The sequence below is a fragment of the Sinocyclocheilus anshuiensis genome, unplaced genomic scaffold (assembly GCF_001515605.1).
Source record: "Sinocyclocheilus anshuiensis isolate Anshui unplaced genomic scaffold, SAMN03320099.WGS_v1.1 scaffold620, whole genome shotgun sequence".
Taxonomy (NCBI): Eukaryota; Metazoa; Chordata; class Actinopteri; order Cypriniformes; family Cyprinidae; genus Sinocyclocheilus; species Sinocyclocheilus anshuiensis.
Window position 1 is genome coordinate 272,388 of NW_015557087.1, and position 26,545 is coordinate 298,932.

General features: G+C 37.5%; 1 protein-coding gene across 4 annotated transcripts; it reads left to right on the forward strand.

Annotated features, from left to right (window-relative positions):
• The first annotated feature begins 15,481 nt into the window (after positions 1–15,481).
• On the forward strand, positions 15,482–25,033 carry flad1 (flavin adenine dinucleotide synthetase 1). 4 transcript variants are annotated; one of them, XM_016471820.1, is made up of 8 exons: positions 15,482–16,035; positions 18,163–18,315; positions 18,523–19,282; positions 19,417–19,564; positions 20,923–21,021; positions 21,731–21,920; positions 24,514–24,587; positions 24,677–25,033. In XM_016471820.1, the coding sequence occupies exons 1-8, from the start codon at positions 15,733–15,735 to the stop codon at positions 24,810–24,812; spliced, it is 1,863 nt and encodes a 620-aa protein (XP_016327306.1). In that variant the 5' UTR covers positions 15,482–15,732; the 3' UTR covers positions 24,813–25,033. The 4 variants fall into 4 exon arrangements, with proteins under 4 accessions (XP_016327306.1, XP_016327307.1, XP_016327308.1 ...); XM_016471821.1 differs by having other exon boundaries at positions 18,166–18,315; XM_016471822.1 differs by lacking the exon at positions 15,482–16,035 and adding an exon at positions 16,066–16,864 and having other exon boundaries at positions 18,091–18,315.
• The last annotated feature ends 1,512 nt before the right edge of the window (positions 25,034–26,545 follow it).

Below are 26,545 nucleotides of genomic sequence, written 5' to 3' on the forward strand. Positions count from 1 at the left end.
CCCCCTGCACTCCTGCCCCCTCCTTCCCTTTCTCTCTCGCTGCAGTGTCAGTCATTTATGCATTTCTGAGAGTGTGCATGCATGCACAAGCAGCTGAGCACCTCTCTCTCTAATGCACATAATTATGATGGTGGCTGATAGAAAGAGTAAGCGCATCAATGGATGGAGAGAAAAAGCAGATGAGGAGCATGAAGTCTGCCCTCAACGCTCTTCCCATGGTAACTTAAGAGCAGGCAAGTTGGGGGCTAGTTATTTCTGTCTACTTCCTCTTGATATTCCATAATCCTCCACATAATTACATTTACATTACATTTACATTTAGTCATTTTGCAGATGCTTTTCTTTACACTCGTTGGTCTTCAAACGAGGAGGCCTGAAAGCTTCCGCTGATGCTTCTGCGTCAGCGTCAGCGCACAGACATCAGGTAAATACAGTCTAAAAGACTAAAGTGAAAACAGCTGTGGCCGCCTTCTAATTAGCACAGCCAATAGTCTATAGCACGGCAATTCCCCAAATCGAAACTACAGTTCGCACTTAAACGCAGGAATTCCTTCCTGGCAGAAAGTAATAATTCAAACAGCAGATCTATAAACAAGTATTACGCAAAACACTCACGTGCAGCCGTCTGTCTCTTCTGTTGACTAATCGCTTGGACTAAAATTACCATTTTTTTTAATAAATCTGACACTTAAAGATATAGATCACCTCGAAATTAAAATTCTGTCATTAATTTACCCACCTTGTATCGTTTTAAACCTGTATGACCTACTTTCTTCTGTGGAACATAAAATATTCTGAAAAACTGTTTTTGTCCATATAATGAAAGTCAATGGGTCCTAAACAAAACTACATTTAAAAAAAAAACTCATTTAATTGGAATGACATGAAGGTGAGTAAATGTCTGAATACAAAAAATGTATTTTTGTCTGAACCATCCTCAACCACATCAACAAGCCAATGCCGAGCAAAAGCATAATGCAGGTCATTTGACACATCCTCAAGGTTATCTTGGTGTATGCGTTTACAAATCCAGACCAACCATGCAATAAGCGTCTAATCAGTGTGTCAGAATAACTAGAGGGTTGATTTGAGTCATTCAGTCGAGTGACCTGAATTCAGGGTTATGAGGAAGAGTCAGCTGAACTACAAATCCCAGAGTGCACTCTGTCCGTGCTCTTGCTTTCTAAGGACACGGGGGACTGTGTATGCTGCAAAGGTGCATTGATTCTTTTTTTTGTGCTGCTTCTTCCCTGTCACATCTCTGTGCTGAAATGTCCATCAGAAACGTCTGAAGGGAAGGAATATTCGAGCTTAAACACAGTTGCATCATGGTCCTTGGCTCCAGGGCATGGGCATGTCTGGTGAGCACACACACTTAGAGCAGACAGGCGGAGGGGGAGGGGGGGAGAGAGAGACAGAGAGAGAGAGAGAGAGAGAGAGAGAGAGAGAGAGAGAGAGAGAGAGAGAATGCAAAACACATATAGGAAAGAAATACAGCTCGACTATCACAAGAAATTAATTAATGCAGACAAACATTTACAACAGTATAAACAAACATGATCAATGCAAAAAGACAACTGATTCAATTACACACTTTTAAATTTGAAGGTAACAGACAAACAAACACAGCAGGGCTTAACAATAAGTATGGTGAGAGTGTTTTGGGCTAATTGACAGAACTGTCTCACCCTCTCGGGCCAATACATCTTACATTTATTGGTGATGACTTAAGCATTAGAAATTGTTCTTGCAAATTTTGCTGATGTAAATATGTCACCAAGATAATGTTATTTAGATCCCTAACATGGAAGATGCTTTGCCAAATGCAAGAATTATTGGTGAAAGTTAGGAGTGCACAATATATTGGTAACAGATTGGTTATCAGCCAGTATTAAAGATTTTTATTTATAGGTATCAGCCAATATTGGAAAAATTAAAAGGTAATTTAGATTACCTTTGCTGGCATCTAATAAGTCTTTAAAACACAAATAAATTAATAACATATTGTAAAAAGTAATTGTTAGCAGATTTCAAAATAAATAAATTATGTTGTGATGCCTAGATTCACTTGTAGCAATTAAAATGACTGATTTTAGATTTTAGCGTTTTATTTTTAGTTTTAGACAACATATTACAGAATTTTAATATCAGCCATGTATCAGTTATTGGCCATAACACAAAAATATGATTTATCAGTACTGGCCAGAATTTGTGCATCCCTGATGAAAGCGTGATAACATGAGATAAATGGGTAAAAATTATTAACAATGTATATGACATTATTTTCCAGCAATAACATATATTTTAAACATTTATTTTAATTTTGTTCCTGACACAAATAAAAATGTTTATTAAAAAAAAGATATATATCCTTATTGTTGAGCCCTGCAGGAGCTGCAAATTTTCAATTGAAGAGCAAAACAAGAACCACATTAAACACAATGTGCAACATCAAGATTTTCACTTCATTCGCTTCCAAGAATCAGTACAAACAAAAATGAAAAGATCTATGCCAAGATGAACCCAAGAACCCCAGAGGAACCCACAGCAGGTAAGACAAGACAACAAATCCCAGGCTCCCTGCTTTAATTTACAATTCTGGTGCCATGACCCAAGATCTTCAACACATTGAGACGAAATGAAAAGGTAAATCCACACCTCAAAAAGAAGAATAAAGAAAAGAATAGGGGAACGCACACGTGGCAAAGTGAAGGTCCAGACACCCATCCCATCACCTGGTGCATGTTGGAAGTGTAACCCTAGGCATAGAGGCTGATGATTTTCGTCAATGACAACATGGAGGTGTTTCACCTAGAGACCCACACACTCTTGAGCATCTCAGAACATAAGGACAGGAAGTGAGCTAACACAGAGAGATGCAGAGCCAGACATTATGGTAAATCTAATGACCTACATTTTCAACTCCCTGAAGAAATGTAATGTTGTGTATAAAGCACAGTGCATGTGCATGTGTGGAATGCAGTAAAAGATATTCACAGATGGCACTAGATGTTCTCTTCTTACCCGGCTCACTGTACTAAAACTTTTGTTGCCATGTAACTGCAAGGACCAGACTCACATCAATTAAAAATAAGCACAGAGGACAAAATCAAAGCCTATTTCAATAATAAACTACATAATACACAGCGAAAGAGCAGCATATTCACCGTGAGGCTTGTAATACAACTAGTTAATCGAGGCACGCCCAACAAATTAATGTAATTTAACCTAAATCTTCGATGACAAAGAATTCATACCAATAATAAAGGGTTTAATTCCTGAAGGTTGAGTCTCTGTCTGAGTAATAGCATAGAGCGGGTTTATAAGTTAACCTACTGGCTTCCACACTAACTCAACCGAATGTGTCAGGTCAGGTTTTTCGGTAATGTATGACCAGCCTCCATGCCTCGGGATACGTACGTGCAGGTGTGTTTGGGAATGCTTACCACATACTCCATCGGAAAACACTCTTTTGTGTGTCAGTTTTCCTAGAAAGTGCACGTAAACGTATATTAGCATGTTCTCACACATACACAAAAAAAAAATAAATAAATCACATGATACATCAGCAAAGCCACCAATTACAGTAAACCTTTGATTAGCCTGAGGGATGAAATCATCCAAAAAAAAAGGGAATGTTTTATTGGCATAAAAACATTTTTGGCTCAGGAATGCATTTATTCATGTATGATTCAATCGAGGATTATGACAAAAGACTTTCTAAATTAGTCAGTTTTCCTCATAGCACCTGGGGAAAAAAAAACCCATCACAACACCACCTGGCTACAACTGATAGTTTGATTTTGCACGGCACACATGCATGTGCATTTAAGATTAAAATACACCCCAAAAAAAGAGAAAGGCACATTATAGAATGGCTGCGTCTATGTCTGTGGTCGTGCTCAGACAAACCATGGTATGAAAGGAATGACCAGGCAGGACGGGTAATGGTACGTATGCTGTAGCTTCTTTATGTCTCCAATACACAAGCAGACTGAATCGGTGACAGTGCGCACATGTTCCAGCCTGCTGGGGGTTAATCAGAGCAGGTAACATTCTTGAAACAGCCATCCAGAATAGAACTGTTCCTGTGATCAGTAACCAATAGCAACTCCTCTGGAAAATGTTGTTACTTTGGTAACAATGTGTTGGTTACTTATCAAACACTACATTTACATGGAAATCAGTAATCTAATTATTTACCTTATTCTAAATAAGCCAATATTATGATTATGGTGTTTACATGAGTTGCTTTTAGAATATTCCTTTCATGTTCCCGTTTTACATGTTATAGTACATAGTGCGATTAATGGCACACGTCATTACGTCCCCACGTGACGCCATCCTATGTCCCCTCTGGAATTTCACGTATAAACATATAGTTCTTCTTCGTGATGATGCCATGTATCGTTTTGGGTGTTTCATTTTTAATTTTATGAAAGCTTCAAGTACAATTAAGTATTTGTACGTGCATACATAAGATGGTGGTGTTGAAGCTCTTTTATTTGGCGTCAAACGGTTGACCACTGCCGTGTGTGTATCCTGTCGCAAAATGCAGCGAAAACTCTTACACGACGGTAATAATGTGATTAAGGTGCTTACATGTCTATACTGCACTTCAGTAATGCGACTAAAATAGGAATACTCCACATGTCTTAATTCGCTTTCTGTTTACTTCGAATATGACTTTAGCCGGATTAAGGTAATAAAAAAATCTCTGTTTACATGGTAGATTCTTAATCAGAGTATTGTCTTAATCGGATTAAAATCGGATTATTGTTGTCCATGTAAACGTACTGAATGATACCACTCTGCAGTGTGCACTGATCTCAAAAAGCATTGTGGGTGCACTTCGAACCCACATTCACACTTTAGCAGATGAGAAGATGTGGGCAGAGGATGGAAGGTACATAGACTCATATAACCAGCATTTTAATTAGTGTACCAAAAAAAAAATTGATGCAAAAAAAATATTAAACTGGCACTTTATTTTCAATGTACTATATCTGCATATACTGTAATTAGTACAGGATTAGTAGCACAGAGACTTCTGGTTACTGGCTATTTAGCAGCTTATTTTAGGAAAGAACCACCCACTCAGACTGACAAAAAATAAATCGGCTGATCACAGTTTGCTTTTTTTATGTAAAGTTTACACTTTGTCCTAACCAGGTGCGTTGTGACAAATTTACATTAACACAGTGTTATTATAATTAACAAAAACTATATCAAAAACTGAGCGGAAGCAAGTGGAAAATGTCAGTTTGACATCATTTGTTTTTGCAACATTATTACATTTACTGTAAAAACTGTTAAACAGTCAAAACACAGTGGAAGACAGCTACCTTCTCAAAATAATTATTTACAGACATTTGTCTATTTGGAGGGGGCAAGTTTTGATATCACAAGTGAAATTCGCTCTGAAAAATTATGACCTGTAACCACAAACCATCATATTCATCTGCAGTGAAAAGCTGAACCGAAACACAATTCATGTAATTATCAAAACAATGTTCGAAGAACTTGCAGTTTTACACCTAAATCTCTAAAGAGCAAAAATTAAATTACATCAGTCAGAAAACAGGAAAACAGAAAAATCTAAACTGTCAGAGTGAAAACTCAATGAAACTAAATGTTTTGAAAGGACAAATTAAAAATAAAGCAAATTCTAGATTCGGTAATAACCCTGCAGTGACAAGCAACTTGTCCCACAGGTACACCATTCTGCATCAGCCTGAGGTGGACTGTTGATATTAGTGGAAGGTGTGCATGTTTGCACTTCTCTTTCTGGGAGTGGACAGAGGCCCAACATAGCCTGCTTTTTTTCTGCACGGTCCATAATAACAGGGTTGACCGGAGGACTGAGCTGCACTACACTGCAGTGCAATGTTTCAGACATGAGGCCCATATATGCCCCGGAAACCACATTTCTTAGTCATAAATGATTAAGAGTGCATTCACACTTGTAATTCGGTTCTCTTGGTTCGTTTGGTCCGGACCAAAAAAAGAAAACGATACATTTGCTCCTGGTCCGCTGAGCGTTCACACTGGCATTTTTGACAGCGAACCTAAAGATACCGAACCTAAAGGCATAGTGATACGTTCACATTCACAACCTGATTGGTCGGGTTGAATGACTTATATTTCACGACGGAACTCACTGAACACCCCAAACAAAAGCTATGTTCGACTTAAAGCGGCGCTGCGCAGACCGATCGGTGTATGACATCAAAGTACCCATTCTCCGATCGGTCTGCTCAGCGCCGCTTTAAGTCGAACACATCTAATGCCGTCTGCTGGTCTAAGCATGCTCATTGCTGCGTGTACTTATGATTTTATTTTCACCACCTGCGAACTCACGAAGAGCTCATAAAAGGTACTTTACCTCCTCGTTGCTCCACGTTTGCCCTCTGCTCAATTTGTTTTTCAAATCATGTCACATAGCATCGCATCTTGTCATTACTTCCTGTTTTTGGTTCGTTTAGAAGTATATGGTCCGTGTTGCGTTCATATTTCATTCGAACTGCACCAGAGTTCGTTTGGAAACAGACCGAGACCCATCTTTTTAGCGGTCTCGGTCTGCTTGTTTGGTGTGCACCAGGGTTTCGATGGCAGTTCACACTTACTCTAACGAACCGCAGTAACAGAGCAATCAAACCAAACATGACAAGTGTGAACACACCCTAAGTGAAGGCCTGAAGACCTCTCTGTCAATCTGACACACAGCCGTTTACGTAAGGACAGAACCTTAGTCTTTTGTGACCCAGATGTGACCTCTGCAGGACCACAAGAACTCTGGCAATCTCATACAAATCATGAGAAAAATGAAACTAAAAAAAAAACAGCAGGCTATCAAGTGAAGCAGGAAAACAACATAAAAAGCCCCAGAGAACTTTTACATGTGGTTTCATATCGGTCTTATGATACCTTTGATTCTTTCAGCAATGTACACTGTATAAAAAGTCTACCTTTCACATACACAGGTGTCCAATGCACTGCAAAGACAGCAAACGTGACATGAGATACTAAAATACTGCTCTAACAACACACCAGAAATATAAACAAAACCAGAAAACATGCAGTAGTCCCCTGGTTCTCGCACCATTACCAAGATTAATATTGCATATCTAACATCTCACATCTACACTACGTGACATCAAGATTCCAGATTCAAGTCATGATGGCATGAATTGTGGGAATCTGTCGTTGGCTTTCTGAGCGGACATTAGATTAGCGTTCACTCAGGCTTCTAGACTACAAAAGTGTGAGCTTTCTATTTTAGGTTTCTCCCTCCTTCTCTCTTTTCCAAGAACTACCGCAGTCTGTCCAGCTAAAATACACAGTGTTGCCCGCTTCCTCGAACATCAATTTCCTCTTTCTCTTCCTGTCTTGCAGCAGAAAATAGATGTTAAAATCGAAAGAACTAAAAGAACTCTTTTTGGATTTAATCCACAAGATCTATTAGTTGACCTCTACCATACACTGCTGTGCATAAACTTAGAGTCAGTATGATTTTTTTAATGTCTCATGTCATATGCTCTCCAAGGTTGCATTTATCAAAACTACAGTAAAACAGTAATATTTAAAATTATTATCACTACAATTTAAAACAACTGTTTTCTACATTAATATATTTTAAAATGTAACTTATTCCTGTTATGGCAAAGCCGATTTTTTTCCATTAGGCAGTCTTTAGTGTCACACGATCCTTCAGAATTCATTGTGATGATTTGGTGCTTAAGAAACATTTCTTATTATTGTCAATGTTGAAAACAGTTGGGCTGCTTAATATTTTGGCTGATACCTTGATAAATTTAGTTTTCAGGATTTTTTGACAAATAGAAAGTTCAAAAGAACATTTATTTGAAATAGAAATATTTTGTAACATTATAAATGCCACTTTCGGTAAATTTAATGTGTCTTTGCTCAATAAATATGTTAATTTCTAGACCTTTTATTCGTGTATATGCAAAAATTTCCTGCAACTCTTCACCTTTCATTAGAAATGTTTAAATCCTGAATGACCAATATAACATCTCGTGTGTTTATACAGTCAAGAAAAACTTAAAAGAATAAGTACCGATGTATATTTTAATAATATGTGACATTAAAACCTACAAGCAGAAATAATGAGGCACTACAATAGAACTAATGTGGGACTGACTTTAGACCAACCACATGCTAAAACGAGCAACAAAATACAGTCCGATTTCTCAAAGTAGGTCAAAGTCTCCAACTTTTTAACTCATAATCATCCCTGGATTCTTGTCAAAATCTCAACTAGGGAAACCATTTGCAAGCTTGCCTTTCCAAATGCCAAGGCGTCAGGGACACAAGTGCAGGATTTGAGAAACAGCTTGAGTGTCTCTCGCAGTGGGTATGCCATGCGTGGGTTTCCTCAGAGTGAGACCATTTGGACAAAAGGCCGTAGCATCCTAGGGGGTAAAAAGTTCAGAGGAACCACAAACAGCTCACCAGGTTGGAACAGGATGTGTGTGATCTTAGAGAAGGTCCCACCGCTGGAAGAGGTCAGAGGTCACGTAACACTCCTCACACACCAAAACTTTGGGACTAATTTTTAAAGTGACAGTTCACGTAAAATGAACATGGTTATCATTTACTAATCCTTATGTCATTCTGAGTCGGTATTATTTTCTTTCTTTCATAAAATATTTGAGAGCTGTGTCAGGCGGGAAGATTATCAGTGAATAATGTCTTGAATATGAGTCTGTTCGTCTCATAAAGCAATTGTGGGGTTTCAGAAGATTCATAACACAGCATTTTATGAACTTTTTAGAACATGAGAGTATAAATCACCATCCACAATACAGGGCTGGAATGACATAGGGGTGTGTAAATGATGACAAATTAGTCATTTTTGGGTGAAATATTCTTTAAAGTCAAGGAATTTAGAGGCCTACCATATAAGATAAGACAGTTGATCTTCACTTTCTGGAGAGACATTTTATAGTTTGAATAATTTTGAGAAAAAATTGAAAAAAGAGTCACTACCTCCACGACAAAACATGTCACAGACAGGGTGTTAACGTGAGGAGACGAGATGTCCTGTTAAGAGACAGGCAGACTAAGGTGCCAGAAATGAAGGGAGACAGACAGACTAGAGAGAACCATTTTTTTTCCCTACCTGCTTGTGGAACATAAAGAGCCAGATAAATCAGTTATAAACAAAGAATGTGGTTGTATCTATATTGTGTCAGTAGCTGATTTCTGGACACATATTTTTATGCAAATTTGTGAATATTTGCATAAAATAAAATAAATATAGAAAATGGAATAAAAAATGCTGGATGAAAAGAACAAGATGCAAATGAAATATCCAAAATGATGGTTTACGGAATAAATTCCAAGAAGTGCATCAAAAAATATGAGACTAAATAATATGATACTGATATATTGTGCATTCCTAATGACCAATTTTAAGCTACTCTGTGCGTGTGTCTGTTGAAGGAAATACAGAACACGGTCAGAATTGAACAGGAAATACCCCCTCCCTACTTTTATGGGTACAAGACAACCAATCAAGTGGTGAGAAAGAGAGGAAGAGAGATAAACAAAAGACAATGCATGCTGCATGAGGTCTGTGCGTAATAAAAACATGACATTTAACTACACACCACATGTAGAGCAGAACTTTTTTTATTATTATTATTATCACTGTATATAGTCCATGTGGCTTCAGTATCTGACCTCGCTCCTCTACGTGCAGCTGAACTACTCGCTTTGTTGCAAACCTAACCAACATCCTGTTGACTCAAGAGTTGACCACCTCCACGTCATTGCTGCTGTAGTTGTTCTAGCACTGGCCAAATTTCTCACCAAACATCTGCATGAAGGTATCTTTCTAAAAAAACCTTCAGGATGACAACACTGGAGCCTCATGACAAGGAGACAGAGGGCAGGCTGGGACGAAGCCGCTGCCTTCAGCAGTCAGAGAGAGTTTTGAATACTGCTTCAGATACGCCACAGCTGAATCTGAAACCCATGGAAAAACCCAGTTGACGTCCTGCCCAGGGTAAAGGACTAGATCTGGAAATGACTGCATATGTTTAAACAGTCAACTTGACCAGGCAAACTAATTCGCTGTTGCCCAGCAAAATTATGCGTCATCTGGGCTATCATGAATACAAACTACTCAGTGGGACATTCTGATAGCACAGGAACATGATATCCTGTCGAGTGCTCCTCAGAGACTAGATGGGAAGTTTGAGACAGTAGCTCAAAGTGCCGTGTTTCTAAACTTGATATAAATTAGAGGAAGCCAGACAGTGGAAAACATCAATAACATCAAGAAAATACAAGCAGAATGAATGGTTTATAAATCCATTCATAAACCCATCCTGCTTGCATTTCATCAATGCAATTCACTGGGCAAACATCATTCAATGTGTAATTATTTATTACAAAAGCAAAATCTTGAAATACTTCCAACTGAAGTTCACAAAATGAGAGAAGTTTGGAGGAGGCCTCAAAAGGGACAATACTACGGTCTACTCTGTTTTGACAGGTTCAGAAGGCTTTCTGACTCCTCGGACAGATCGATACACCTCAGAAACAAAAATGCCTGTTCTGGGCACTCGATTTTTCATCTGAGATTGAGCAGGTGTGCGTATCTGTGATATCAGGCTGTCTCAAAGAGTCAATTTAACAGTAATAATTTCCACTGTCGGCCTGTTCGTCCTGCTTCTAATCAGATGAAATTTTGAGCTATCTTTCACCAGTTAGTGTCATCTGCAGGCAACCTGATAACATATCTACTTAGAAGAAAAGAGAAAAAGAGAGAGTTACAATAAAGCAAGCCTGTCAGTTCGTCATAAATCCTGTTTGGCTTTGTCATGGCGCTACTGTCAATCATCCTGCTACAAATATACTGATCTAAGAAGGGGGGAAAAAACAATAAACTGGTTGTAATTTGACTCATAAAATACAAGTTAAATACAAGTTTTACATTTTAACTATCCAACAGCTTCTATCAAAGAGCTCTTCCCAAGTTAAGCACATGGACATGACGCAAGATATGATGGAAAGAGACCAGTTGGCTACTTGGCTTGGGTATACTTATGTAAGATGAACTAGAGGCTGTCAAATTCAAATACAAATTCATCAGCAACAAAACAACTGACTCCATTTCCTGAGACTAACATCACAGGCATTGTTTCATAAATGACTGCACCGTCTAGAGATCATGTACAGTTTGGGATCTAATGTCACAGTCAGACGTCTGAATCTGATAGGAACACATAGCCTCGTCCCTCGTGTTGGACTGAATCATTATTTGAGTTGCTCCAAATGTCTGCGACAGCTGCTCATGCAGCAGATAAGAGCTCACGCTGGTGTAGGATTCGCAGCTGGCAAGATCAGTCCATGATAAATGGCCCTAATGTTGAGGACAACTGCTTTTCACAACAAGAAGAGATTATTTACATTTGTGTCGCTGTAACAATATAACAAAATAGAGATAGACTGATAATCGGTTTAATAAATGAAGAGTTCATTTGCAAAAACCGATAACTGTATTTTTTTATTTTTTTTTTCAGAAATCACGTTTTTTTTATTGCGCATTCCAAGTAATATCAATCAAACTGCAGTTGGGTTGTTTTGATTAAGTAATAATAACTTAAACAAATACAGGTAATTTACTAAATTAAAGTTTATTGAAAGTATGTTTTTTTACATATTAAAAGTTTGTTTTATAGCAAAAGCAGATAACTCCAACAGTCGTTTTTTTGTCAAAAGCAGATAACTCCACGTTTCATGTTTTAGAGTTTAAAATTCTCGTTTAATCTTTGTAATCTCCTCAGATGACAATGTAGATGCCTGACAAACGTTGTTGTTGTTGTGATCATAAACTGTATGGATGTGATTACATGCAATACACAGAGCTTTTCCCTCACCATTGTAACTCGCTGCTTTTGCAAGGTTCCGTGAAAACGTTTCAGCTTTTATTTTCCTTTTTCACCCTGAAGAAGATATCACAGGTTCATCAAGTTCGTCGAAATTATCCATCCTCGATCACTTTTAGTCAGCTTTGACAAAACTTCTCTCGGCTAGCACATCTTTTCAATGTGAAAGTAGCCTTGTCACCTGACCTGAATACAGCGCGCTGATTCGCTAAAATTGACTTATCGGCTTCCGTTCAAAAACAACAAGGGCGCTTGTCGGCTTCTGCAGTAAAACGTGAACTTGCGATGCCTTGAAAGTGGACAAAACCGGCTTTTTGGACAAAACATGTTTAGGGTTCAAATCGCGCTATATGTGGAGAATAATGCAATGCATTTTTTTAAAGTGGCGTTTATCGGTTTTTGCAAATGAACTCTTCAAATATTTTTACAAATACTCACACTTAGGGTAAATGGTTAATCAGTTCTTTAAAGGAACACGCCACTAGGCTCATTTTCCATCTCCCCGCAATGATATTACGCAGTGCCTGAAAATAGGTTTATTGGAAGTTACCTAGCTGGGGACTATTTTTTTCAGGCGCTTCGTAATATCATTGCGCCTGCTGCACCTATGGTACGGCAGCAAAGATTATGATTCCTTGATTATTACGCCGGAATGAGAGTATAGTTCCTAGCCATATCGGCCTTGAAAATCGCAACTTTTCATTTTCCGTCGGTCTTAGTACACGATGTAACTTCAGAAGAGTCAAGTTTTAAATAAAAAAATATATAAAAACTCTTTGGTCATTTATGAGCGAGATGCTAACGGTCTAATCAGATTCAATGATCTATGCTAAGCTGCAGCTAAAAGTGCTACCGCCAGACCCGGAGATCGGCTGAATGGATTCGAAAACGGTAAAACTCAACTGTTTAACTCTAGGGGAGTTAGAAAATTAGCCTATTTTCAAAAATAGTGGCATGTTCCTTTAAGTTCCTCTTGGAATCAGCTTTATTTAACATAATAATAAGCACAATTTTTGTATTTGTAGTCTCTAACAGTGAAACAAATGTGTAATATTTTACTTAATTAAACAAACCAAAAGTCTTAAGTTAGTAACACTTCACATGAATATAAGATGTTAAAATAATAATAATAATTTATAATTACAATTAATATAATTTAGAAAATAATTAAATTAAATGACTAATTTCATTACTAATTATTTTTTATCACTATTATTATTAAAATATTTATAGTGAGTGTTATGTTTTCATTGTTATAGTCAACTGATTATTGATTTTGTGTATTAACAATACAGTTTGGTTCTACATATCAGTAATTTGACACGTATAAATCATTAAAAAACATCATACTGGCCGATTTCTATAACATAACTCACATAAAGGCAAGGATTAAGTAAGGATAAAACTTGAAAAATTACAACGAATCTAGATTCCGAAAAGCTATCATGTGGTCTCACAGTAAGCATGCTGGGTAATAATGAGACAAAATTCTGTTCAATGCCAAAAATAAAATAAAAAAAATTGTCAGTACAGGTCATAGAACTGGCGATATTTAAAATAGAAAGGCTGCTGAAACAAAAGTAAGACGTCAAGTCTTGACTCAAAACCTGAGAGACTGTAACAAGTTAAAACTGCTAGATTTCATACACAAGCATTCGAGCACGTTCCAGTACGGAGCAGTATGGATTCCTGTCCCGGGTCGTACAGTCATGATGACTGTGGTCAACTTTTGCCTGAACTTACCCGCTCGCTTCCTCTCGGCTCCTCGATTCCGGTCCTGCTCTCCTAAGCACTTTTCAGATCAACTGCTGAAAATGTCACATTTGAGGAACAAAAGACGGTCCAGATTCGAAATAAAGCACTGGGCTCGCCAGTCTAATTTAAACGTCGAGTACGAGTAATGTAATTAAACTTTTCTTTTCGGCTCTGCCTTCCTTTCATCCCCCAAGTCTACCCCCCTTGTCCACGGTCCAAAAAAAGTCGCACTTCCGCGATCGGATGGCTGCTTGTATCATGTGGTTTGGCGTCCAAGAGAGCGCCCGCACCTGGTTCTCTCAGCGCGCGCCCTTGACCTGTTTCTTTTTTTCTTTTCCTTTTTTGTTGCATTCAGTGACGGGGACTCACAGTTAAACAAGAAGCGAATTTTGGAATATGAGCTCATTCATGGACTTTCACGGGCGTTTATGGCCTTTATTGACAAGGAAACTACTTGTAATTATTACTTACCTAAAACAAAAACTTGTAGCCTATTATAAGAAGCTACTGTTTTAATCAAAGTTAACACTAACATGAAGCGAGTTTAAGAACAATGCAAGTTTATTTCTTTTATTTATATTAAAAATAAAAATCTTAGATTTCATGCCACCGTGCAAAAAAGTTATTAGATCATTTATCCAAAATTAAAGCGTTCTCCTGAATTAACCTGGTCTTTCCCAGGTGATATGACTTTTTTCTGTGGAACAAAAAGGAACATTTTGAGGAATGTCCATTTTTCTTGCATGCAATGACAAGAAATTGTGACTAAAGATGTCAAGTCTCCCAAATAGTGAAATCACAAATAATGTATCATAAAAGTGGCCCTCAAACACTATATCGCAAGTCATACCACTAAAGCACCAGCAAACAGAATTTGAGTGAGGGCTGTGAAGTCACATTTCATTGGTTGAATCTACTGAAAGAATAAGCACATTGTGCGTTTTGAATCTGAGCAAAATTCACAGCAGCGCTTTTTTTTTCAAGAACTGAAACTGAATAAACTAGGTCAGGGGTCTTCAACAGGGGGTCTGCAGTATATTGCGGAATTAAATTCAGTATGCATTAAACACAAAAATACAATATTTGAACAATGCAAAAATTTGGCTAAATATTTCATTTTAGCTTGATATAAATCATGGCCTGCTGTTGACAAAAAAAATTGTAAAGCTGCTTATTTTGCTTTACTAGGTACTAGGGAGTCTGTTACTAGTTACTATGAAAACATATGATGCTCAAATGCTCTTTTTGGAATCAACTTGATTTAACAAATGATAACAGGCCCTGGTTCTGTTTTTTAATAAATAGTTTATATGAATGATTCAAAGACTCATTTATAACATCAAACAAGACAACCTGAAGTCGCCACCTACTGATGTAACCTGCAGAAAGGGCCACTAAACAAATCAGTGATTGAATGTGTTCAACCATTTCAAATGAGGGAATAGCGCTCCAAACGCCACACGCTGGGGACGTCTGCTGGTCAAAACTGTGTAAATGCAGCAAAAACTCAACCCAAACATGTATAAAATGCTTTTACAGGGCAAATGCAAATATTTTAGTTTAATAGTTTAATCTATTAATGAATTAACAAATCATCTAATAGCATTAAATATGAAGTGTTCGTATAACCTGTAATTCTATGTAATTTTAGGACTTGTTTTGCTTGTTTTATGGAGAGCTTGGTTAATCAGGTCAATAAAAGACTATTAACTACAACTCTTCCTTTTTATTTTACAAATGTGTCATTGAAATCGGAGCAAATGTATGAAACATGGCGAAACATTGAAATTTCAAAACGTTTCTAAACAGTTCTGACGTAACGAAGCCTCATCTATTGACATCACGTGACTTTGGCAGTTTTCACTGGTTCGAAACAAATGATTGTCAAAGGTTCTAAAGCTTCACGAAGCAGTGCTTCGAATGCGCCCATCACCGGGGTTCGAATCTGCTAGTTCTTTTCCGGGATTGAGGACTACAAACTGAACAGCTCTATTCACAACAGATAAGAAAGTGCACGCAAACTTTACTGGTTTCGCGTGGCGGTGGATTTTTCAAAATGGTGCGCGTCTGTGCTTATCCTGGATGCTTCAACCAAGAGAAATCCGTGAGACTCCGTCAGTGGGCGTCAATGCAAGAGGAAAGTTTGACTTTTCACACATTGCCCCTGCACGATCCAGAAAGATTGAACCTGTGGCTGATCGCCCTTCATCGAGATACCGGAGCACCAGTTCAGTCCATCCGTGGATTGAGGGTCTGCAGCCAACATTTTTTACCATCCGATTTCAGTGTAGCCAAAGGAAATAAAAGGCGTTTGTGTTCAACAGCTGTACCTAAGCTGTTTGTACAGCAACGAACTGAGGTAGGTGTGGAAATACACATTTAGCGTAATCATATGATTTCCCATGGACTTGAAAAGGATGGTTTATGGGGACTTCCATGTTACACACAGCGTAACGTACTATTAAAATTACAGGAAAACTTAATCTGAGATACATTTTTGTGTCAGCTGCTTACAAGTGGCCATATGACTAACTGTAGAAGAAAACTAAGCTGATTTTACATAAATCGTTTAACAATTGTTCAAAAGGACAATTAAATGTAACATTTACAATTATAATAGAATCAATATGTAAATTTTATAAAGGACATCTGCAAATAGTCTGCTTTACTTCCCGGGGGAAGTTCCCGCCCTCTTTATGCTGATTGGTTAGTTTATTAAGGAAGTAATTCAACGCCTCGCTTCAATTGGCCAAGAGACGTCACGTGACAATAGGAGTGCAACCAAGTGTTCTTACAGATATGTAGCTGGCGTAATGTTAGTTAGGGTGAGTTCTCGTCCGGTAGTAAATATTTATAAATCAAGTCTAGCTTTTAAAAAGTAGTATTCCGATTCTTTATTGTATATGAGCTTGCATTAGCATCGTTAGCTGGTAACGTTATCAATGTTTACAACTGGCATGTTCATAGCTTTCACGGCACTAACATGCGGAACACTTAGGACTCTGTTCATATGACCGTGACAGTACCTTGAGAACATGGTGACTGTAACTTCAGTTTGACCAACTGTAATGTAATCGTTGATTTGCCTGACCCAGTCTTCAATTATATAAGTGCTTCATTGAATAGCATTTAGTTGGACACGCAATCCGGACTAAAGCCAGGATTCAGTTACCTTCAGTGCCTTCCAGGTAAGTGAAGCAAACTATTCTGCCAACAAACGTGAGTGATTTTACTTAGGATAAATTATACATTCCTATAAATATCCAGATGTTTTGTCTATTTAGTGACGTAGATCAGATAATTAGGTTTTGATAATTATGCAGCTAAAGAAGGTTAATAAAGTTTGTTCTGGCGCATAATTTTAGTTTCTTTGTAAACCACCTTAGTAAGGTATTTTAGAAGACATTTGTTTTCAAGACTTTCAAAATGTTGCAATAAGTTGTTATTATTGTCTGGACTATTCTGTAATAGTCTAGTTAGTGATGTGGACAGTTTATAGTTGACCACTACGTAGGACCCCTTCGACTTTTTGATTATCTTTCTTCATTAGGCCATGCGGAGTCACTCTGTGGTCATGCTTTTCAATACAGACAGTTTGAAGGAATAGAGCAAGGTATAATTGAACTAAAAAACATAGCAGTGACATGAACCATTGGCAGCGACAGCTCAATATGAAAATAATAATTTATTAAGAAATCAAGTATTAAGCAAACAAGAAATATTAGTATTGCAGTATATTCACTGAAAATAATAAGAAAAATAGTTTAATTTTACATCACAGCTGTAAAATTGCAATACTAATTTCTTCTTAATTTCTAAATTTTCAAACATTAAACCATCAATCTTCTATTTTTCCAGAAAACCTCAGAGACCCTTAAAGCTTCTCTTTTGTTGAAAACTGCCAGTTTATAAGCACTTTGCATTACGAGTTTGGGAAGATTGTTGGTGCAGTGCATGTTGCGTTTTTAAATGCATTTTTTAGCCGATCGAAAAACTTTTAGAGATGAGATTGTGTGGAGCAGCATTTACCTCAAATCAAGCATCTCTAAAACCCTGAAAACACAGGATCGTGAGCTGATCACGTGTACATGAACACAGTGCATTCAGAGCATTTATTTAAATAAACTGCAGTCTTTGCAGTTTGATAATTACACAAAGTCATGTCACGATTTTGGTTTCATTCCCATTAATCATGCAGCCCTAAGACCTGTGAATTGTTTTTAAATGAAAGGTATGTTTTGGTTTTATGTTTAAACCATCTATACAAGTCTATAAGGTCTAGAGAAATTTAGATTTTTGTCCACATTTTTGATATGTTTAATATTCAGTCTTGAAATTAAGCATTGTAATTTATAAATTTAAACGTCAAGTCGACTAGTTTTATTGCTTAGACTTTTGTGCTTGTTCCCAACAGACCCTCTCCATCTGTCTCTTCCTTTTTCTTTCATTGCCTTTCTCCTGTGTCACCATTTTCGGCTGAATGCAGCAGGCATTGCCTCGGATCAGTAGAGTAGTTAAGAGGGTTCAGCGAATTGGAGGCCAAATCATTCCAATGGCTCAGAACTGCAATGCATCCTCCACACAGAAAGATGGTGCTGCCACAGCAGCAATACTCATCATAGGAGATGAGATCCTCAAGGTAATTTACAATAGCAATTGATAATAGTCACAATTAACCCTTTCTTAAATGGTCTTTTATATGCTATGACCGTTGGGAGCTGGATTATCTGTTTTCCGACCATTGACAGATGCAGGGAGGTTTCCACTTCAGAAATTAAATGCTTTTAGAATCATTAGAAAGCAATATTTAAAAAAAAAAACTTTGGTTTATATGCTTACATTGCAGGGTCACACTGTCGACACTAATAGTGCCTTCCTGTGCTGTGGACTTCGAAAGCTTGGCATCACCGTAGAGCGAATTACTGTTGTACCTGATGTCCGAGAAGTCATTGCTAAAGAAGTGGCACAGCTTTCCTCCTCTGTTACTCACCTCATCACATCCGGTGGCATCGGTCCCACCCATGACGATGTCACTTTTGAGAGCGTTGCTAAGGCATTTGGTGAAGGTCTGCATGCTCACCCTGAACTCACAAAGCTAGTGGAGGGGTTCTTTGGCCCAGTCACTCCCAATAGTGCCCAAATGAAGCTTGCCATGGTTCCAGTTTCAGCCAAACTCAATTTTGGCATAGACCCTCAGACAGGCCAGCGAAATCGTTTCCCTCTTGTCAGTGTTCGCAACGTATACATATTTCCCGGCATCCCCTCTCTGCTGGAAAAGTCTTTCAATGGACTGGCCCATCTGTTTTCAGGTTCTGGGACTACCTTTCACACCCGTGAGGTGTTTGTGGATGCAGATGAGACTGATATTGCCCAGTGTCTAACAAAACTGCAGGCAGGTTGGGGCAAGCGTGTCTCTCTGGGCTCTTACCCAGACTGGCTTAGCAATTATCATCGTGTCCGATTGGTTTTGGACTCTGACAGTGCGGAAGAGGTGGAACGAGCAAGAACTCAACTGATAGAAGAGCTACCTGAAAGATCTGTGGTTCCTCTCATCACTGACCCAGTGTCTGTCGCAGCTGAAGAGGTGTATGCACTCTCGAAAAGCGGTGAGCTGCTTTTTAACCATATTTGAGTGCTGTTGTCGCAGTCAGTTGCATGTGTTTGATCCTGACCAGTTTAAATCTCAATTTAAATCAGTTGAGAATAACCTTGTTAAACACGTATGCCAAATATCTCACAGAGACGATGCTGGGGAAGAAAGTAGCTGCAGCATTGGGGACCATTGAGATGGCGATGGATAAATACTCGACTAATGAAATCTGTGTTGGCTTCAATGGTGGCAAAGACTGCACAGCTCTACTGCATTTATATTATGCTGCTCTGAAACGGTAAGAGACTAAATTAAAGACAAGGGCTAGACAGAAAAGGGAGAATATGGTTTGTAATTTTGTAAATAATTTTTGCATTAGGGCTGCACGATAAATCGCATGTGATATTTAATGCGCATCTTGTCAGAAAGCCGGTTCTGTAATCAGCGGTAAATCTCCATCACGTGCATGCTTTCACATGGAGCAGCATTAACTACACAGAGCCGTTGTTCACTGACGAGCTGCGCAAAACCACGTTCATATTTGTGCAGCTCGTCAGTGAACAACGGCTCTGTGTAGTTAATGCTGCTCAATGTGAAAGCCCGCAGGTGATGGAGATTTACAGCTGATTACAGAACCGGCTTTACTGATAAGATGCACGTTAAATATCGCATGCGATTTATCGTGCAGCCCTATTTTGCATAGTATCCCCTTTTGAAATTTTTAGACATTAGATTTGGCCCTCCAATATACAGTGACCTCAAAACATATTTGGACTCTTAAAAAAGCTAACTTAAAGGTATAATTCACCCAAAAATGAAAATTCTGCCATCATTTCCTTACCCTCAAGTTATTCCAGACCTGTATGAGTTTCTTTCTTCTGTTGAACACACAGGAATGTTGGTAACCAAACAGTTGCTGGTAGCCATTGACTTCCACAGTATGGAATAAAATACTATGGAAGTCAACGTCTACCAGCTACGTTTGGTTACCAACATTAATGTAACCGTGTTATTAATAAACATTAACACATGTATTCAATGTCTTTAATAAATGATAAAATATCAAAACAAGTGCCATTTGTTTTAAAGGGATAGTTTACCCAAGAAAAAATTAATTTCATTTACTCACCTTCATGTTGTTACAAACCTGTATGAGTAAATGAATTAGAGATAAATGAGTAAATGAACCATTTAAGACAGCACACGCATACCTTCTAAAAAATATTACAGAAATAGATGTTTGTTTTAAGTCATAAAATAATAGATATACTATCTGACATTAAGACAAGTATTTGGAAATGTTCTGGTTGTCAAATGCTAGTGTATCATCATAGTTAATTTGATGAACTACAGCTGCAGTTATGCTGCTAGGTGTGTGAACTTGAGGAGAACTGATTTCATACTAATGATCACCTTAAGACCTCGATGCATAAAAATGACTCCGAAAAACTTGTCTTAAATCTGCATCATTTGTTTGCAGATGTCATGCTATTTTCTATGGATGCAGAAAATGTATACATTGAGTGTGTCCAAATACTCTTTGGGGCACTATATGTATTTATAAATGCTGTGAATTGAATGTAATGTCCATGTTTAATTGGCAATAATATAAAAAATATACTAATGTCAATGTCTCTCTCTGTCTCTCTATCTCAGGCGGTATCCGGATAGTAAAGATAGATTGAAAGCTCTGTACATTCGAATTGTCTCTCCTTTTCCAGAAATGGAGAGGTTTTTGCAGGATACAATCAAAAGGTAAGACAAGTTGCCTTAAAAAAAAAAAAAAAAAAAAGTAGGTACTGCAGTGATAACAGAGATAACAAAAATCTGAAATGGTTTCCTTTTCTCCTGAGTAGGTAAATCACAGACTGGTGCCTCTGGCATTTCTCCCAGAACTTTTTGCCTGCATCAGAAAACAGCATATGTAAACTATTTGTATATGTTAGGTACAGCAATGATTTAAAGTAGGAGATAAAAAACCTTCCTCCTGAGTAGGTAAATCACAGACTGGTGCCTCTGGCATTTCTCCCAGAACTTTTTGCCTGCATCAGAAAACAGCATATGTAAACTATTTAGCTTATGTATATGATTTAGTCATTTCTGATTCAAACAATTATTTTGACAACATTTCTGAATTGTGAAGTTTTCCAGACAGGCTTTGAGCAGTTCTATGAGTATTACACTAATGTTATAATCACCAGTCATGCTTGTTTAGGCACATACAATATGGGATCTCGCACCAGTTAGTAAGTGAAATGTCTTAACCAAATCACTTGAGTGATACTTTCAAGGGAGACGTGCCATCTGTGAGCTGTAACAGCTTTTGTACTGCTATTGACAAACCAGCTGCAGTCTGTTCCTTATCCATGATGAGTTGAACATGGATCCAGGCCTCATTCATCAGTGTCCATCAAAGCTCCATAGGTGTAATTATTTGGCACATCTCTTCCTCTCTCTTCTATAGATATGACCTGGAGCTGTTCTCGGTGGAGGGCAGTATTCGGCAGGCTCTGCATGAGGTCCAGGAAAGGAGGCCAGATTTACAGGCGGTTCTGATGGGAACGAGACGGACTGACCCTTACTCGCACATGCTTACACCCCTCTGTCCCACAGACCCGGGCTGGCCTGAATACATGAGAGTCAACCCACTGCTGGTAAGGGGGAAATAATATATATATCTGTGCTGCTTAATATTTTGTTACATTTTTTCGGTATGTTAGATTTAAAAATCAACAAACACATGAAGCTTTGTGCCACACTGCTTATATTTATCAAGCAGTAAAGCCTGTCCTGCACCTAAAACAAGGAGTCCGAAGCAGGGACTGGTGGGACAGTATTACTGTCCTGCACCACTTCATAGACGATGATTGGGGAAAAAAAGTTTAGGCTGGCACTTATGATTCATGATTCATTTATGACACTTATGATTCAACAACAACAGCTCATTCTGTGCGTTGATATGTCATTACGTCATTTCATTGCACATGCGGTGAACTTTACAGTTTCAGTTTTCAATCCGATCAAGTGTTTGCATGTCCTATCGAAATTATAATCGGATTTGCCAAATTCATTCTGACTGATGTGGTTACATGAAACTTTATTAGTTATTATTTGAGTGTTAATTATTATATATTAAACAAATAGAAATTGAATTTTGCACTCTGTTTATTTTAACATTTAATATTATAGTAGTGTACCAACTGATAGGATCCCTATATAGTTTACAGCAATTGAATTGAATCTGAATTTAATTGAACCGATGAGCTTGTAAATCAAAATTGAATCGATTTGTGAAATCTGTCAATACCCAGTCCTCGTATTTTTTATGGATTTGGTTCTAAACTTTTATTGCACATTTAATATACAGTAATACTATAATTGTGTATTATGTAACCCCACACACACACACGTATATATATATATATATATATATATATATATATATATATATATATATATATATATATATATATATATATATATATATATATATATATATATATATATATATATATATATATAGACAGATATATCTATATATCAGTGGCGAGCGGTGACTTTTTTTTAACCGGGTATACTGAGTGATAAGACCCCCATCCTCCCCCTCCCCTCCCCCATCAGCTTTTAGGACACTCAAAAGGGATCACGGATGACAAATAAGAAACACCGTGGCAGGTGTCGATTTAAAAGTATGCACATTTCCTACCTTATTTGTAAATGAAATTCATCTCCAATCCTCCTTCTATCGTTTCAGGTTTACCCTTTGTTATTCGAATGCAAGAAAAATATAGCTGGTTTTCCAAGTAAAAACCGACAAATAACGTTTACACGTAGTTAAGTTATGATATGTAATCAGAGGGTGGAGAGATGGGGGGATTCCCCCGGTCTATATGTCTCTCTGCATCAGCTAAATAATTTTTTTATTCCCAGTGAATGGGAGTTAAAACTCCCACCCGTGTGACATTCCAATAACAGACCATGCAAAATAACCAGAAATATTCAAAATATTGCAAAGTAACGTTGCAACCTTGCAAACAATGATAAAATCGGAGGACTTCAACTATAAGTGACACAAGCATACGCAAAACAAAGGGAACAATATGATGTTTGTTATTATTAAAATTTTATATAGCCCCCGTTTTTAAAAACATTTTTTTTTATTTACCGCTTGCAACAACGTTGACAATAACATATATCTTCAACATACGTTGTCTATGACCAAAAATGTAAGAAGTTCAGTGGACTTTTAAAATTTGCTTTGCTTGAGAAAATAAAAATACAGTTAGTGTTTTTTTCTTTTGATTTAGTCGAGTTGGTTTTGCATCAAGCACAATGTGATTCTCGGCAATCGAGATCTGACAGCAACAGAACATTTTTTCAGGTTGGGCGAGCGCTTCGCGGACAGCTTACCTCGCGCATGAAATCAGCCGCAGACCAGCAAATCACTGAGAACGATGAGTGTCTATATATATATATTTATATATGTATATGTGTATATGTATATATGTGTGTACACATGTATAATCACAGTGACAAACAGGCAAAAACCCATCTTCCCACCTTTACTGTAGTGTCTAAACTGACTCCACAGTCAGTAAATCACTGTCATGTCTCCCACTCACTCTCATGTAAGCTGGCAGCAGAAACAGCCAAGAGATGGTGAATGTGCGGAGAATCCACTCGCTCGGAAGCAACCGCAACTGACGTAGATTTACAGAAAATTACTGCTGTTTGGCAAATAAATAATTTTACGTACTTATCCCTAACTCTTTAAGATTTAAGTTACATTTCTAATGACAAGGGATCAATTTATAATCATGTTTATATGAATTATCCCGTGAATTTATTCTCTCAAATGGCCTGGGTATGCGGAGCATTCGCAGTTTATATGGAGGGAACGCCACTGCTATATATTATATAGATTTGATATATTATGGCTATGCAAACATGACTTTTTCGTTTTCTAAGAGAGCAACTTGATGTTTGTATGTAATGATGATTATGCAGTTAATCGTAAATGTATTTGGATACTGCTGTTTACATGCTATTTTGGTCTGATCTATTTGATTAGCATGCAATAATGGCCAGCCATGATCTGCTGTAGTGCTGGGCAGGAGGATGACAGAAAGGAAACCATGGAGAAAAAGACACGGCAGTACAGCATGTTCTCAGAATTACAAATGACCCCGGATCCTTGTTACTTCTAAATGTTTGCTTCATATCCACCATCTCTTTCTCTTTCTGCAGGAATGGTCATATCATGACATCTGGTCGTTCCTCAGAACCTTGTATGTGCCCTACTGCATTCTGTATGACAAAGGGTGAGGTTCTTCTCTTTACAGTCCGTCTTCACTTATTAAATGAGATTGTCTTCATGGTTTGCTTATGCCCTTATCTCTCATCCTCATAGATACACTTCTTTAGGCAGTATGGATAACACATACAGGAATCCATCTCTTAAATTGGTGGACGAGAGAGGTGTGACTCGCTACAAACCTGCCTACAAGCTGGAAAATGAGGAGGAGGAACGCAACTCAAGAGCATGACTGACTTTTTAGACATTTTCATTTTTGTTAAAGAAGACTCGATGGATGACATGTGCAACTGAGGACATTTTGAATAAGGAACTTAATCTGAAATATCATATCAGAAACAGATCTTTAAAAAAAACCTATAGTTGGAGTCTGTCTATGAATGTGGGTGCATAGAAAAGTGAGAAATGCCACTGTATGCTATATTTAAGATTTATATTAAAACTGTATCAAAGTGTCTTGTTCTTTTTCATATCATTTTCTATTCATGATTTGTGTTTTGTACCTCTGAGGAAATTGTGGGTAACTGCGCACAAATTTTGTTTTATCACATCCTTGGTGGCAGCTTCAAGTTTTTACGTTAGATAACAGGACAAGCTAGTTAAAATAATTAGGTTTTAAGTGAATTGTAAATTACGTACTGCTTCAGTTGATGCAAACAAGCATGAAAAAACTCTAAAAAGATTTCAATTGTCTTGACGTCTGGAGAGCAGGCTAGAGTAATTGCACATCATTTTTATCTTCGTTCACTGACACGCGGCGCCCCAGTTAATGAAATGCAATGGCGGTTTCCGGCCTCACGGGTGCGATGTAGTCACGTTGTACATATAAAATGGTGATTACAATAAATTACTCCGTATCCAAGCTAGATTCAATCTAAGATGATCGATCTCCCCATCTGGAAATTGATCAGCGGTCTGGCAACGGGAATCGATGCGGTGCAATCTAATAAAGCGACTAGTTTACGGACGCGTGGCCTGTTACACTTCAGATTACCACCATCATCTGTATATATCGGGCAATTACCCTTTATTCTTATACAATTTAATTAATAAGTATAGTTATTTATTAAAAGTTAGATACAGCCCAATGGAAATAGACAGATTCGTTCATCAAATCCATTATGTTGTTGCTATTTAATAATTCTTCAGCCTGAGAACGATGCTGTAAACTTCATAAATCATCACAATCTAAAACGGAATAATTCAGTCTCACTGCATTGTAACTGTTGCTATATTGTGACGTTTGCAGGTTTGAAAGTGTTGAATATAATTGCCTATGCTTCTGTACTTTATTTGTCATTATAAAACATTCCATTACAATTTATTCAAATTACATTGCCAAAATGTGCAATTTAGTTAGATTTTCCAAAAATCAAATTAATTTGGTCTTTAGATTAAATGTTCTGTAAGGTCAGATGACAGTTGGGCCAAGTCCCCCTGGGGGCTTCTTGCCCCAGGGGGTCATGGCCCCCTTTCATAATTTTAAATTTTTATGCCATTATAACAAAATAACAAAACTGTTAATTGTTTCCATTTGATTCTCATAATAGTATGTTGAGTGATGCATGATGATCTTCTACATGCTATATTCATCTGTAAATGTGTTACAGTTTATGGACACGGTTCTCAAGGCTTCTTCCCCATCTTATATGGACTCAAAAGTAGCTGAATTAACCTAACTTCAAAACTACAGGGACTGGACGGTAAAAACAAATTATGTGGTTTATATATTTACAAGACACAATTGGAAAAAGTATTTTATTAATATATATATGATATTAATCAAATACTTTTTCCAATAGTGTCTTGTAAATATCATTTACACACACACACACACACACACACACATATATATATATATATACACAGGTTCATCTCAATAAATTAGAATGTCATGGAAAAATTCATTTATTTCAGTAATTCAACTCAAATTGTGAAACTCGTGTATTAAATAAATTCAATGTA